Source organism: Diprion similis, chromosome 3 (genome assembly GCF_021155765.1).
Source record: "Diprion similis isolate iyDipSimi1 chromosome 3, iyDipSimi1.1, whole genome shotgun sequence".
NCBI classification, from domain to species: Eukaryota; Metazoa; Arthropoda; class Insecta; order Hymenoptera; family Diprionidae; genus Diprion; species Diprion similis.
Genome location: NC_060107.1, coordinates 12387509 through 12403526, shown reverse-complemented (window position 1 = coordinate 12403526; position 16018 = coordinate 12387509). Strand labels below are relative to the sequence as shown.

Below are 16018 nucleotides of genomic sequence, written 5' to 3'. Positions count from 1 at the left end.
ACATATCGAATACTTTTTTGTAAAAATAAGTTTCAAAACGAAAATGGTATGCTTATTTTTGTTAATACACATCTCTTTTTATCACTGATTTATAAGCATTTGAAATTAAAGGTCAAAATTTTTTTTAAATTTGATGGCTGTAGAGTAGATTGAAATGAAAATTTGAAAATATGATATGAGTGCTGGTTTTAATGAATTCTGAAAGATGGAAACAATATTGATGGAATCAAAAGTGGTCAGGGTCAATCGCAGCTTGGGCTGGCACGGAATTCCTTATATACAAATAGAACACTGCTTAATACGTACAAATAAAATTGATATGGATGGGTCCTAGAAGATATGTTAAAACATTTTACTCAGAGTATGCAATAGATGGAATACTTATACGTAAATGTATGCTGGTTGAATTACACAGGTTATTGAGGATATCTAATAAGCACCGACGATAAGCAATCGTGCAAATACATGAGAATTCAGAGATTATGTACTTGCCGTTATCCTGCGCGGCACTGTATTTGTAAGCATATGAAATATACCTTTTTCGATTTGATACTAAAGTAAAGTGTAGAATTCTGATATGGAATAATCGCAGCATCAATTCATACAATGTCAAACGATTTTCGATACTTCAATTAATTTCTGTAACGATTCAAAATCAAAACTCATCGAAAGACTCCATCTGGCGGCAGCACATGTCCCAAACTAACCAAGGATGTATATTTAAAATTATAAAAGTGGTTTTTCAACGTTCATTTTACTCTGTATCGATGCATTTTAACAAAAGAAGAGTTCGAGTCTTTGTACGAATTTTTTTTGTTCCTCAAGATTTTTCTGAATGACTTTCTGATTGAAACGTCAGCTGACTAATAGTTGCAACGCTATATTTCTTGAACGATAATATGGCGTCACAACTGGTTACCAGCTGATCATTTTGGCTAAATTGTAGGAACATACAGGTACAGAGAACTTCATGAAAGCGACTGCAAATCTATGACACTAACAATAAGTTAATGAAAAGTAAAATATACGTAGAAAACGTCTTTTATAAGTAGATCAGAGTACAGTTTGTCTATTCTTTTACATGGCACCCTACGTCACATAAAGTGTCGTCAGGTCGAAAATACATCCTCAGCTAAACACACCACGAATTCCACACAGCACATTCATATGACAAATATGTTATAGAAATATAACAACTATAATATTGTTCCATGTTTTTGTGATTATTCTAGTTAGGTTTTTAAACTGTCACAAAAATATCACAATGTAAAAAATAATGAAAATTATAAAGATATTGTAATTACATCACTTGAAAAGTATTGGGATTGAAACATATTTGTAATGTTATAAAACTATTGACAGCTGAGATGTTCACAATACCTTTTGAAAGAATACCAAATGAGATAATACAGAATGAAATGTAATGAAAACATTGAAAATTTAATTAAAAATTAACATGATAATTTTAATGTCATTGTTACAGTTTGTAACATTTTGTGCTGTGTAAGTTATTAGAGTGTATGAAACGTCGAGTCCAATATTTTCAACATGACATTGAGAATTTCAAATTACCCAAAAACCCCTGCGAAGAGTCTGACTAATTGTAAATCAAATGAGGAAACTGTGCTTAGTTGGCATAAAAAAATTTCTACTGCCAAATGGCATCTTTTGATATTTTGAATTCGAATAGTTTTATCAAATCATATTGGAAGCTCAAACTGCAAGTTCTCTACAACAACGATTTTACCAGAGTTTAAATTGGATGTATTGTAATTGTGAGACTGTAAAAATAGAATATTCACAAAACAATGTAACGGCAATATGGAATATTATTTGATAAAATAGCATACGCCTACGAAAATGTCATCATTATTCCAATGGGCTTCGCACATACTACTTTTTGCCACTAGCGTTACTTCAACGATTGGTTACAATATGCAATATTTATATTTAATATTTTCATTTTCGTATATGCACCTTGAAACTTCAATGTTTTTATTTAACATATGTATAATGACACTGAGACATTTTTATTTACATCGCGATTACTGCGTTTAGTATATTTTATACCATATAAAAATCACGAAACCATTCGAAGGACAAAGAATTGACGCTAGTAGCGTACTTTAGCCTTATTTTTGGACATGGCGATTCCCATTGGAAGTTAATCATAATCACTATTAAAATCTTCAACTTCCCTTCTTAATCACGTTCTGGCCTGATAAATTCTAGATCGCTCTCGTTTTCCGAATCCGAAGCGTGAAGTTGGTCGAAATACGGCTTCGTGTTTATGTCAACGTGTTTTCCTGTTTTTTGTTCGTTTTTCAAAATAAAAGTAAATTATCGTATTAATAAATAGTACCTGTTTACTTGATCTATGAAAAATATGAAAATGTAATATTACCTCTCAGGGGCGTTTTGAATATACTGACTTCTTTCTCGTCATCGTCGAAGAAGCTTGTACCATCAGGAAGTAAACTGAATGCATATCCTTTCTTGTTTTCATTTTTCTGTCGATTCATTGTTTGACATCCAGCGTAACAACAAACACCGGAAACAACAATGCCGAGACAGATTATGCCTGCAAAACAATGTGTTTTTCTATCATTACAACAATTCAATGAATGTACTTAATTACTTGTCAATTACCACTGACCAGTTAAAATGATGAAAACGATCCTCGGCATGCCAAATACATCTTGATTCCGTTGTAATTTGAACATTAGTGGAGTAAACTTGTCGACATGAGGTGTGACGATTAACTTTGTATCTGGTAAATAGCCAGATGCTTGGGCTGTCACAGTATGAGATCCAGCTAACAGTAAAATCCAGTATGCTCCTGTCTTTCCGTTTCGCACACGGTGCAACGAATTGTCGTACGAAAACTTAGCCCCGGTTATCGGCTCATTGCTTTCGTTGACTACATACCCTGTAATCCCTTGATTAACTGCCTCAATCATTGCTAGCAGGCTTTTTTCGTTCTCCATCCAAACGTCCGAGACGTGATCGGTGTTGCAGCATGAAACATAAGCATTCAGCATCAGAGTGCTGGTATTCAAGTATACATAATCGATCAGAGAGTTGACTTTTGGCTGATCAAAAGTAGTTCCACTGTGCGAGACTCCTGGACTATCCATTTTGACGCTTGTTTCACATTTTGCGTTTTTGGATGCCATCGTTGGATGTTGACTAACATAAGTTTTTGCGAGTCGTTGCAGTAGCTCTTCGTCGTCCGTTTCGTAGATTTTGTTAAAGAACTTTCCATGCTTGTCGCCGAATGGTATTTCGACGTGCACAGAACCAGTCAATAGATTCACGGCCAATATCGCATTCACTTCTCTCAACCAATTTGCAATAATACTCGCATCATTCGACAACGGATCATCAATCGGAAACTGCAGCGAGGTGTTAGTCTGTGGAATGCAACTCTGCGTCACTTTTTCAAACGCATTTACGCTCGGAGCTATGTGCACAGCGAATTTGTCAATGTATCCTGTGATAATTGGATCTTTTTTGTAGTTGCTCAGTAGGTGCTCGGCAAATTTGACAAGCACTTCGGTAGCTGCTGGCGAATTTTCTTCGACTCCGGACAGAAACAGGATCGACGGAACGCCCGTGAGCTGAACGTCTTGATTCTGCGCTCCGATTTCCAAAGACATTGCTGTTCGACCGTTGCCCATCTTGCCGATCGTGTGTAATTTAGATATCTTCGGATATTTTCCGTTCAGATCGTTCAGCAGGCTATTTACATTGATATCTGAACTGGTATAAGCTGCATCTGCCAAGATGTGCTCAGGTATCTCATTCTTTTCTAGCACAACGTTAAAGCTCGTCATTTCTTTGGCATTAACCACGACTGGAAGTGATTTAGACTTGTAACCTTTGCACGAGAAGGTCAGCGAATAGGTGCCAGGTGGCAAAATCATTTGGAAATATGCCATGTTCTTCGTTAGATGATACAAAGATGACGAAGAATCAATTTTTACGTTGGCTTCACGCAGTGGACTTCCCTCTTTATTTGCAACTGATGCACGAATTCCCGTTGCCAAACCGTGCAAAAGCTCCATCAGAGGCGGTAAATTCTCCTGCCATAGCGACAGAACTGAATCGGCTGATGGATATTTGCAGCAGGACAGTAACAGCGATATCTACAATTGTAATATTCTTCATGTTGAGCAATGTCGAAACGATCAAAGAGAAATGAATATCTGATTAGTACTTACAACAGGTATATTGTACTGTAACTTGATGGCATTTTGAAGTTCGAAAACGTTTTCAGGCTCTGCATTGCTATCGCAATGTTCTCTGTGGAGTTTAGCCGCATACTGGCGAGCAAGATTATTGTAAGTATTGAAATCATCCGATGTTGAACTGTATAAAAAAGAAATTATCAAAAAATTTAAAAGCATGATCAGTTTGCAAAAGTACGAATAGTTAGATTTTGGGTGAATTTATCTCACCTAACATCCTTAGCACCGCCGCCGATGATGATAAGAGCGTCGAAATTTTCCGTCCGCATCATTTCTTTGAGTGCATTTGTGACTACGTCTACTTTCTGACTTTTTCCATTCAAACTGTCCAACAAATTCTGGCCAATCTCGTTTTTCACCGAAGGATTGCAGCTGTCTGACACACTGTCAAATTTCGGATCAACTCCTGGCACAAAATGCAGAACAACGTTGTCCAAAAGTTTTTTTATTGGTGGATTCCCAATTTGATTCCCAATCGTCACGTGTCTGGCTAAACGCTCCAAGATTTCTCGACCAGCTGGTTGAGATGCGAACAGACCACCGATCAATCCAATGTGAATTTTATTTTCTTCTGGTCCTCCTACCTGTGGATATAAGCATGATGCTGAGTCCTTTTTCGTTGAGCCTTTGAAACTTCAAGCTACATTTGTTCCTGGAAACTGTCGTTTTGACTCTAGGACTTTTGTTAAATAAGACATGATACTGGAAAACTACTTACGTTGTGCGTCACTTTGAGAGAATGAATAGCCATGCTGACTGAAGATTCGCCAGCCTGAAATTCCGCAACATCTGGTTGTGCATTCTCCAACTTTGCTAGCCGTGTATTCAGCTCTGAATTCGTAAGGAAACCCTTTTCCATATTCGTGATGATTCGAAAATCGTAAGCGGAAGACCTGCAAGTTATATTTTTGTGCACTAACTAACAACATCTAATCTACCAACGCCAATCATACAAATCACGAATCGTAAGAATATAGTGAAGAATGTTTATTGAAAAATACTGTTTACATCACTATCATGGAGAATTTTTCTGATTTTGATTCAATCTGGGCAGCCGTTAAAAAGTCTTACCAATGATTCGGGTCGCTACTCATCAGAGTAAAATCGAGCGGAACGCCAAGTTTAGCATCAGGTACAATTACAGTTTGAGTTTCAGATTCATATCCAGCAGCACTGGCTGTGATGTTGTATGTACCTGGGACCAGAAGACGCCAGTAGTCGCCAGTGGTGGCAGCAAAAATGTCGTGCTCAATTCCTTCGACATGAATTCTCGCGTTGGCGATGGGATTTCCGATGGACGATCGAATGAAACCATACACACCTTTGTGTGCCTGAAAAAAATAGAAGAATGAAGAAATACTAAGGAATGTAAGTACCATAGGGCGACAGGACTCACCAGTTCGATGAATGCCAACAGAGGTTCGCGGTTTTCGAGCCAAAACGTGGGGAGCGTCTCGGCTTTTGGGAACTTGGTACAGCCCAATTCCAGCGTGATTTCAAAGGCGTTGCTATTTATGTAATTGTAGTCTTGCATTCCGCCGACAACTGCGTACCATCGAGCACCGTTTGTTATTCCGTCTGGGAAGCTTTCTTCTAGCAAGCTTCTCCCATCGAACATCGAGGGGCACGGTTTGCCCAAATGCATCCGCGGGTGTGCGTTCGAATAAGTACTCGCAATCATTTTGAAGACCTTGTCATCTGGACTATAGTTTGGTCGGCTGTTTGCCTGGCCTGGAGCATCATCGAACGGATAATTTGCTACCAGGGCACCGCCGTGCAGGTTCGCTGATAAGACGAACGGAATTTCATCTATCCACTTCATTACTGCTACCGTTTCTGGCTGTCTCACGTTGTTGGGCTGACCGATCACAAAATTGGATAATCAAATAAGCACGAATAAAAGTAGCAAGCAATTTCACTACATCGGACTGCAGGCAGCATAGAATATTGCAGAAAGATTGCTTAAATATCACTTCATTAAAGCAGATTTTAATTTTATGTCTCCCATTGATAGACTGTCACCACTTTGCAATGAACACATTTGAGAATTGTGTGAACGAATTGGTTTGACCCATACAATCGTAATCTTTTTTCTGTTATAGAATCTCAAGAAAGAGGAATTAAAATATGAGTAAGTTTATTTCTTATCTTCTTTCTTGTGCTTTGTTCCTTTCTTTGATATTTGTTAAGTATTTATACACGCTCTATTATGGTTCAGAATTTTTGTATGATTTGTACCAAGGATTTACTCGTATATTATGAATAAATAAATGAATGAAAAATGCATCACTGCAATTTTTTTGAAATACGTTCGAACTTGTAAAATTATGTTTCTGTAATTTACTTCTGGTATATTTGGTTCTGCCTTATCTCCATTGCTTTCAAAATATTGCATGCTACAATGTTTCTGTAATATTGAGTGCCGCAATATATTATCAAAATACTTTGTGTTAAGTGAGTTTTATCACTCACCTTCGACGGAGTATATTGATCTGGGAAATCGCGGTTGAGGTCAATGCCATTAGCGTTACTTCTTCCTTGAATTCCGTAAGCATCGCCAATTTTGGAGGCTTCGTACCCATCGGGGTTCATGCTTGGCATTACGTGTAGTCTCGTCGTATTCATGATTTTCGACACCCTTTCGTCACTTCCATAATTTTCACACAAGTATCGCAATAACAAGAGCAACATTTCTTTTCCAATAACTTCGTTGCCATGCATATTGGCCACTAACTTTACTTCTGGTACTCCGGGTCGATGTTTACCGGGACCCTTCGTCACTTCCATTACGTACAATTTTCTGCCTTGAACCGAGGTTCCAACGTGGTAGAGATTCGTTAATTTTGGATACATGCTGTGCAAGTCGATCAAAAAATCTTCCATTTCAACATAGTTATGGTGTTTAAAATCGACGTGATGAAAAAATCCAAAGTTGTCACGGGGTCTAACCAGTTCGGCGGCAATCGGCAATTGACTTCTGGCTAAAAGAAAATAAACAGAAAATATATGGTGCTGCACAGACACGTGGTGGATTAGAAATATTTCATGCTAATATTATACATAAAGAAAGAAGGATTACTAAAAAATTAGGATTTATACAATTTTCAATGAGGTGGAACTTCCATGCATTTGCAAACTTAATACTTTTACATGTTGAATCATTGCAAGAGTGCATGTGACTTTCTAAATTCAAATAGTTTTGTTTGTTAGGAAAGAAAAATATGATTATTTTCTCGAAAACTTAAAATTATTTATGGTGTGGAGATTTATAAATGCATTTAAAATTTCATCAACCTTAAATGAATATTTCTTACTTTTTTTTATACCTGAACCACGCTCTATCCCAATAATAATAATATGTCTCACAAGGAAGGTATCCCAGGCCGATCTCTCGGAATTGATTTCTTTTGTAATACGTTATAATAGACTAAAAAGTAAGTGACACGTAATTTTATATCTACCATTAAACGTTTTAAGGGTGTGAAACCACCCTCCAAACTCAGGCATGTCAACGTGTCGCTTGGTTTTTAGTAGCGACTGTAACATATTACAAAAGAAATCAAATTAGAGAGATCGACCTGAGATACTTCCTCGTTAGATCATAATAAAAAAAAACTGGATTTCAAAAAGTGAGTTTTTTTTTGTGGAGAAAATCCTGGTGAGTTGAGGTTGGGTACCAGAAATGTTGAAAATACACAAGAAAAAAGACATACAATCTTCTTTTCACGTTTTGAGGCACATACAACGTCCTTTAGTTATTGAAAAATATGCTCAACTAATTAATCAGACGTGGTTTCATTATTGAGATAAAACATGTTTTAGCATAGGTAAAATGAAAGAAAAAAATTTTTGACATTTTCAAAAATGTTCACCTAGATACATTCTCAACGAAAAAACTCCTCCATTAGTTTCGGAAATCGCATGCACCATTGCAATGATAAAGCCTGATAAAGTATTAAATTTGTCTTCGGGGTCAAAACTTGGAAGAGTCAGTATTGTGAACAACCAAAATATCGAAATTTCAAACACGTGAAAATAAAGTAACGATATATGAATTGTTTTAAATCTTAATTTTTGAAAGTGTCGCTAATTATAATGACTACTAACCAGTGACTCAAGATTTCGAACAATGCATCTTTCGTTATTTTATTTTCACATGTTTGAAATCTCGTATATCAGCGATTCGCAATACTGACCCTTCCAAGATTTGACCCTCACCATAAATTTCCAGATACATTTAACTTTCACCCCATAAATTTTCATTTTTACAATAAAGATACTCAGCTCGATTACTAGAATAATAAAATTAGTAGGTACCACTAGGTTAAAAAAATGATCTGCAACGTAATAAGTTTGAGAAAATGAATCTAGAGGTATTAATAAATGAAAAGTAAGAATAAAGAAGCAAATTACACGAGAAACATTCCTTAACATACTACAAAGCACAAGGTACAGAGAATTAGAAAAACATAAAATCCAAGTAATAATAATAAATTGTATTTGCAACAGGATTCAGGGATTTTAGGTGTTAAGTGTTTATTTAAATACACAAATGACAGACAATATAATATTTTATTCTTTTTTTGACATTGCATTATACAATATATTATAGGTATAGTTAAATCTCAAAGACCAACGATACCAAATACATAATTCTACACATAATAATGTAGTTACAGTCAAAGAATACTAAATACTTGTTTCAGTTACTTTTTTCACTATTTTGAAAATTTATCATAAACATGCAGTACGGTCGAAAATATTGCAACTGCCCTGTCATATGACACGTATAACTAGTTGTACTTAGATTTTGTTTTCTTTTCCAAATGATTCATGTAATTAAGTAAATATAATATAATAGAAGATAAATACTTCCTCAAATAGCACCAATTTTTTAATCATAATTAACGGAATTTAAATACTTCCTATTCAATGCACAAAACAAAATTAGTTTGCACAAAGAAAGTTTTATTCATCAAGTGTGCAAACACAAAATCGGTGAAATGAATTGTTAACATAGACGAGAAAAAAATATGTGTCAAAAACAAAAAGTGATTTTGTCAAATAGACAGTCATGTCAAAAAAATTAAGACTTCAAGATAGAAAAATAATCTGAAATGAAAATGTTGTAGTGTCCGCACATCTCTAATCATTTTCTGCTGTACACAAACAGATGTATAGCAATAATGAATGTAATTAAAAAAGATAATTAAGAGAGATATGTTTGTCACCAGTAATTTTTAATTATTCACGAATCACTAACTAGTTTATTCAGAGAAAAAAACAATTGAAAAATGGAAATTCTTTTGAGCTGTAACCAAATTAACTCTTCTATACCTTGTGCTTGTCAAATAATGTAAATATAAATCGCCTCCACCATAAAATTAACCTTAAGCATTATTAGGAGGATAACATGGATGATTGTGAGAAAAAAATTTATGACATTATAATAATTATCATAATGAATTATAAAGTAGATTGATCTCATTGTTATTATAATATGTTGAGAATGTTGTACCCAAGTAAAAAATGTAAAGCATTTAAAATTAAGTAAACATGTTATGGAATGTTGCTTCGGCAGATCATAATTAACAGTCAATAACAGTTCTGCAGATCTAATAAGAAATATGAATTTCCTAGAATTCTGTACCAGATTCAAACTTATACGCGATATTTGATCTTGTGGCTTTATTTTTAGTCATTGTTATAGCATTGTTATTAAATATATATATATATATAACATTGGTTTCTTGAAATGTTATATAAATATAATTTCAATCAAATTTGTTGATAATTGTTAGATAATGCGAAAAGAAAAAAAAAAAACAATAATAAGACATACATTGATAAAATTAAAGTGTATAGATATGATAAATTCAGATATTATCAATCAATATTCCGTAAATTCTTCACAGCGATATACAATAAACACAATTCAAGAAATACGAACGATGAATCTAGATTTAGTAATCATCTCTTACTCGTAAAGACGCGATCATTCTCCGCAGTGGAGAAAACCGCGACTGAGTTACCACCTCAAGTTTACCTTGGTCAGACGCTTCGGGGTCGCTACGCAACGTGAAGTTAAAAATCGTTGGTCCATTTTCAGCGTTTACGGTCAGCTCTACCGGCTCGCTTAGCATATATCTGAAGAAAATGAAATTTCTTCAAACTCTTGCCATGTAATATAATTATTTTGTTTCTCAAAATATTTCTTTAAATGAATTATGGTTCACATGGATTTTCTCTCATTACAGAGTTTTAGTATATTTTTCCATTTCATATTATTTTCCACATCTTGGATATTAAAAATACCGTTTCAATTCACAGCTCAGATGATTTTTTAACTTGGACTCAAGAAATGGGGATGGAAATAAAGCTCAAATTTTTCTCTCTGTTTGGCTAGTGTTGAAGCTGTCTTTGGGAAAAATTATTTTCGGAAACTATCAGAAATTACTACGAATTTACTTTGAATGTGAATTTTCTAAAATTTCTTAGGTTTTCTGAACAATCGATGATAATTTTTTTGTGATTTCTCGGAATTTTGTAAAAATGTCTCAATTTTTTGAGAGAAAGTTTTATTGAACAGCATTATGGAAAAAACTTGAAATATTATCTTGGAACTTTCTGTACAGCTTTCCATAATTCTAGTTGTATTGAAAATATTCTTTTGCAGATATGTGTAGACCCATCAGCTGTATTTCAGCAAAAATTAATTTCAATCATTCCGTAAAAACGACTAATTCTCTCAAAAATCCATTCCTGTTTGCCATCACGCCATTATTCCAGACAATAAATGGGAACATCAGAACTTGGCCTTTTTGAGATAGAATATTAAGTTCGGAAGGAATCTGAGTTTTTACCAGAAATTCATTCGATTTCCAACTCTAACTGGACTTGGTAATTGGAAATCGTAAAAAACTAAAGAACTTGGTGTTTTTAAACAAAAGAAAATGGATATTCAAAAGAATATGACTTCTTTCCAAAAACTCTCTGGAAATTTTTGCTATGCTTCAGCCACTATCAATGTAATTGAAACTTGTTCAGAAAGAATGCAAAATTCTTTGCAGAAATATTCAAAAACATGGTATATTGCAGAGAGTGAGAAGAAGAAATGAATGAGTAGTTTATAAGAACATCTTTATCAGGGACATGTCTCAGATTATCAATGCAAAATGTGTTTGGTGACCGAACAGGCCAAACAAAAAATCAAACTCACCCCCATGCAGCAGCGTAGATGGAATAAGTACCAGGCAGTAAAAGACGCCAGTATTCTCCACGATTGGTAGTTGAGATATTGTGTTTTATTCCGGCGACAACTATACTCGCCCCTTCGATTGGCTGACCATCCGCATCTGTGACTAGACCTGCACATTGCAAAATAAAATGATTTCTACTCTAGTTAAAATCATTCTTTTATCAAACTGAGTGTCCCTCTAACAAAAATAATCTTTTTGTGCAATCAAATGAACCAGACTTAAAATTGAAAGAGTATTAATTCAAACCTTTTTGTGCATCAACATTTCCCTACACTGAGAATTTTTTTTTTTTTTTTTTTTTTTTTTTTTTTTCCCCTTTGTTGAAGGAAATTATTATAAGTCAAGTATCGTTACGATAAAGTTTTAAATATTTTTAAAAATACAAGAAAAAAGTGTTACAAGTAATTTTTAGTACAATTAGAGTTGTCAATATTACATTTTTTGTTAATGTTTCCAGTTGAATTGTAAAACCTTAACGACTATTTATTGTTGCACCAGCATCAAGTTATCGCACTGATAAACAAAAAATTTCATACATGTGGCTAAATTATTCAGAAGATGAAATTTTTAGTTATAGCTGAAAAACTAATTTTCCTTTGATGCCAAGAACCAATTTTTCAGTTATGGTCCAGAAATAAACATTTTTACCAGTGTATTTAAACAAATTGACATACCTTTAATTCCAATGTGCGCTTGTTCAAGATACTTGATCAAAGATTCCTTGTTGAGTCTCCACTCTTCCAGCATTTCTTCGGCTGACGGATACTTGCAGCAGCTGAGTTCAAACGTGACTTCGAATGAATTGGAACGTACATAATTGAAGTCTTGCATCCCGCCAGTAACTTCATACCTGAATTTAGGTTGAGAAAAAGAAACCCATCAACTACTGTCAACTTTACTGCATGTTCAGTGACGCGTCGGAAAAAATCTTTACTTACCAATACGCGCCGTTTGTAACACCACCTGGAAAACGCTCCGGTGGACAAGCATTTCCTTCACGCATGGTTGGATGATTGTCCGCATAAACGTGTGCAAGGTGTTTGAACAATTCATCGTCTGGAGATTTGCTCTCTATGCAGCATTCTCGGCGAATTCTGAAATAGGCAGAAATTCCCGTTTGGATTCTCAATTACTGCATGATATAGAATAAGCCTAATACCACTCAAAACATGCAGGACACAAAGATGAAGTGGTTGTCAGCCACACAGGCTTCGTTGATCTGATAAGCATTGACCGAGCGTATTATCATAATGTAACCACCAATGTCTTTTTGTGTATTATACTAACAAAACAGAGCCAAGCGTGTCGAAAGCGGTTGAGTACATAATGTAAATTCGATCAGAACGAAGGTAACAACGACTTAGATAATTTACATTTAGTCCTGTGGGTAAAGTGGTGTATTGATTGAAACCATAATGATTTGCACAATTTACACGATTCAAAAAAATTTTACAAGTAATATCTGCATCTTGAGAAGTTGACCAACTATTGCCTATTGAGTTTATTACCTACTGATTGAACGTTAAAGAATGAATGCAAACAATGAGTTCATATCAAGGTTTCACTTAAAACACGTTGCGTAGTATCCGAAAAATCTGAACTATTCGAATAGTTAAAGCGCGTGATTTATTTGAATACTTGAATTATCTGAATAGTATGAGTACTTTGGTTTCCCGCGCAGGGTTGGTGTTAAGATACTTGTACCATAAATATTACAATTACGTGTTATTTATAACTACTATTAAATGTATACTATCGAAAATGGTTGCGAATTTATTACAGATTTTCCATGCAGAACATGAGCAGTAATGAATGTAGTTTATTTGCAAATTTTGCACAAATTGTTCTGGATATCATAACTATGCGAATACTCAAACTATACGGATATTTGGTTCCACGTGATAATATCCTACAACTTTGAACCCCGTGACAAAATATCTCGTCAAAATAACCCCTGCAGTAATAACCGAAACAGTAGCATCACGATATAAAACCTCCTGACGAGCAAACTTCATATAAAAAAAAAAAAAAAAAAAAAAAAAAAACCGTAGACAAAAACATCCCAAGACAATACATCACGAGACAAAATAACCAGACAAAAATATCTCACGACAAAACATCACGGGATAATATGACCCCCTCTGCATTGTATGCAGTTTCTTGGTGTGTGTGGGATCAGTGAAGTGTTCTAACGCATCCAAACCCAAATCGATTGCGTGTATCCTATACATGTTATAACTACGGTTTTCTGTTACGTTTTCAAGCTGTATACACTAGTAATGTTCGAATAAATATTATTTTCCTAAATTTTAATACTCGTTATTTGATCACTGTTTAGTTAGTCTCAAATTATTTTATCCCTTGAGATTCTAGTGACTAGTTATTATGTTATAGGTAGCTGACGCGGGTCATTTTGCCATTCAGATATATTCACGCGGCAATGGATACTCAGTCTATCCAGATATCCGAATTACCCGGTTACTCAAACCATTCGGGTATTTGAACTATCCATATTTGATGTTGCATAACTGACAGATCCGAGTAAGTCGGATATCCAAATATCCAAAAACTCCAAAAACAGCAGAGAAAAATTTTTGAAATGATACAGGGGCGACACTGTCACGTCATGTAACAAAGTTCCAAAAGGGAAAAAAAATCAGAGATTTCAGGTTTCCAGAGTCGTTAAGTTGAGCTGGATTCCACCATGAACAATCTGACAATTCAACAGGGATTAATGAAGACTAACTCAAATTGAACATCAGTTTCAAGTATTGCGATCGATCTTGGGCAAAAAGTATAAAAAATTTATTCAACTAGAAATCTCACCCTGAGTCGTAGGGGTAGCTAGCAACAACAGCACCACCGTGAAGATTCCCAGACAAAACGAACGGCTCTGTGGCTATCCATGTCATCATAGCAACAGTTTCATTCTGCCTTCCGTTGGTAATGCTGCCTCGCCTTTGACCGGCCAATTTTCTATCGAATTGATCGGGAAAATCTCGATTCAAATCAACGTGATTCGCATTTTCACGTCCCACAAATTGAGATTTAGATTCGCACAATCCTTCCTGAAAAAGTTTAAAAAAAACAATTAGGTCTGTCTAATTTGACGCATACAGAGATATTACATCAAAGATTCTATACGTCTAAGAAGAATTTTTTTTTATTAACAATTTTTAAAAAAATTTCCAATTTTCCGCGCAAAAAGTAACGGTAGCCATCAGTGATCTGCACGGTAAGGGGACACCACTCATTATCAGTGCTGCAACGCATTCGACAGACTTCTGTTACTTCTCTCTTTGTTCCTTACTATTCGTAAACAACACACTAAATTGTTTCGAATTTGATACAGGCTTATCAGTAGACATTAGCACGTAATTAACCAATCACTAGGTTATCGATGTCAAGCCTTTTGACGAGTAGTTTTAATGCTATTGAAACGCTTTTGAGCTGCATTATGAAAATCCGCTAGAGAATTCAAAATTCTGTATCTCAAAAAGTATGTGCAAAAAACCGTAGAAATTTATATTAAATATAGGTGTATGACTTCACAAAAATAGTCGCCAAAATTTAGGCGTGAAAATCGTTTTTGAAATATGAATATAGTTAATAAAATTCGTTGCGAGTATGTGCAGGAAAAAAAACAAAACTGTATCTTTGGAATTGTGATGGTTATTGCAACGAGTAACTTGTCAATTTGGAACTAAAAAAAGGTTGCACGAGCGATCATTTATACCTGAGATTTTTCGAAGCCGTCGGGGTTCATAGACGGCATCAGGTATATATCGGTGTTGTTGACGAGCTTAGTGACTCTCTCGTTTTTCCCGTAATTGTGTAAAAGGTACTGAGCGAGATAGACGAGTAATTGTCTGCCAACAGCCTCGTCGCCGTGCATGTTAGCAACATATTTGACCATCGGCTCGCCGAGCCGACGGTTATTGACGTTTTCCGATATTTCGAAAACCAGCAAGTCCCTGCCCTCGACGGATTTACCGATCGAATGGACTTTCGCCAAGTTGGGATAACTTTCGGTTAGATTTTTTAGCAGCTCTACAAGCTCATCATAGTGCGTGTAATGCGGGGTGATAAAATTCTCGTTAATATCCTGCTCACTTTCGTCGGCTTCGCGTAGCGAATATCCATCACACGGTAGGGATATTATAAATAACAAAAAAACAACACTTGCGGTACACTTTAACAAACTATACAATTCCATTTTCGCAAGGGAAACTTAACGCGAAAAATGGGAAAATTGGGCTGACAGCACAGTGTCAGGCCAGCTCCCTTGTCGTCTCGTTTTAAGCGGAAGGCTTGACTGACGTCAGCAGAGAACATATTGTGGCTCCGCGGTGGGGGGAAACCCAAAACCCACGTGAAGTAGTGACGTCACACGGCCATTTTACCACCAACGCGAAAATCAATATACATATGTATGCGTTTTCATTTAACACCCACATTGCTTTTATATTGCGTTATCGACTTTATAATCGAGCCGCTATCATTGTCAAC

At 35.4% G+C, this 16018-nt stretch overlaps 1 protein-coding gene across 1 annotated transcript; it reads right to left on the bottom strand.

Annotated features, from left to right (window-relative positions):
- Window positions 1-2065: 2065 nt before the first annotated feature.
- Window positions 2066-15978, bottom strand: LOC124404882 (carboxypeptidase D). The gene is made up of 15 exons (XM_046879358.1): window positions 15246-15978; window positions 14336-14577; window positions 12448-12603; window positions 12184-12359; window positions 11470-11617; window positions 10297-10397; window positions 6723-7231; window positions 5647-6108; window positions 5322-5581; window positions 4969-5143; window positions 4461-4834; window positions 4224-4371; window positions 2657-4148; window positions 2405-2581; window positions 2066-2306 (listed from the first exon to the last, which is right to left on the bottom strand). The coding sequence occupies exons 1-15, from the start codon at window positions 15723-15725 to the stop codon at window positions 2203-2205; spliced, it is 5004 nt and encodes a 1667-aa protein (XP_046735314.1). The 5' UTR covers window positions 15726-15978; the 3' UTR covers window positions 2066-2202.
- Between the last annotated feature and the right edge of the window lie 40 nt (window positions 15979-16018).

Coding starts and splice junctions, on each gene's coding strand:
- LOC124404882 (XM_046879358.1), bottom strand. CDS start 15,725: ATGGAATTGTATAGTTTGTTAAAGTGTACCGCAAGTGTTGTTTTTTTG. Junction 12,604..14,335: donor AGCTACCCCTACGACTCAGG/GTGAGATTTCTA, acceptor TGCCTATTTCAG/AATTCGCCGAGAATGCTGCA. Junction 4,149..4,223: donor TACAGTACAATATACCTGTT/GTAAGTACTAAT, acceptor TTACAATTGTAG/ATATCGCTGTTACTGTCCTG.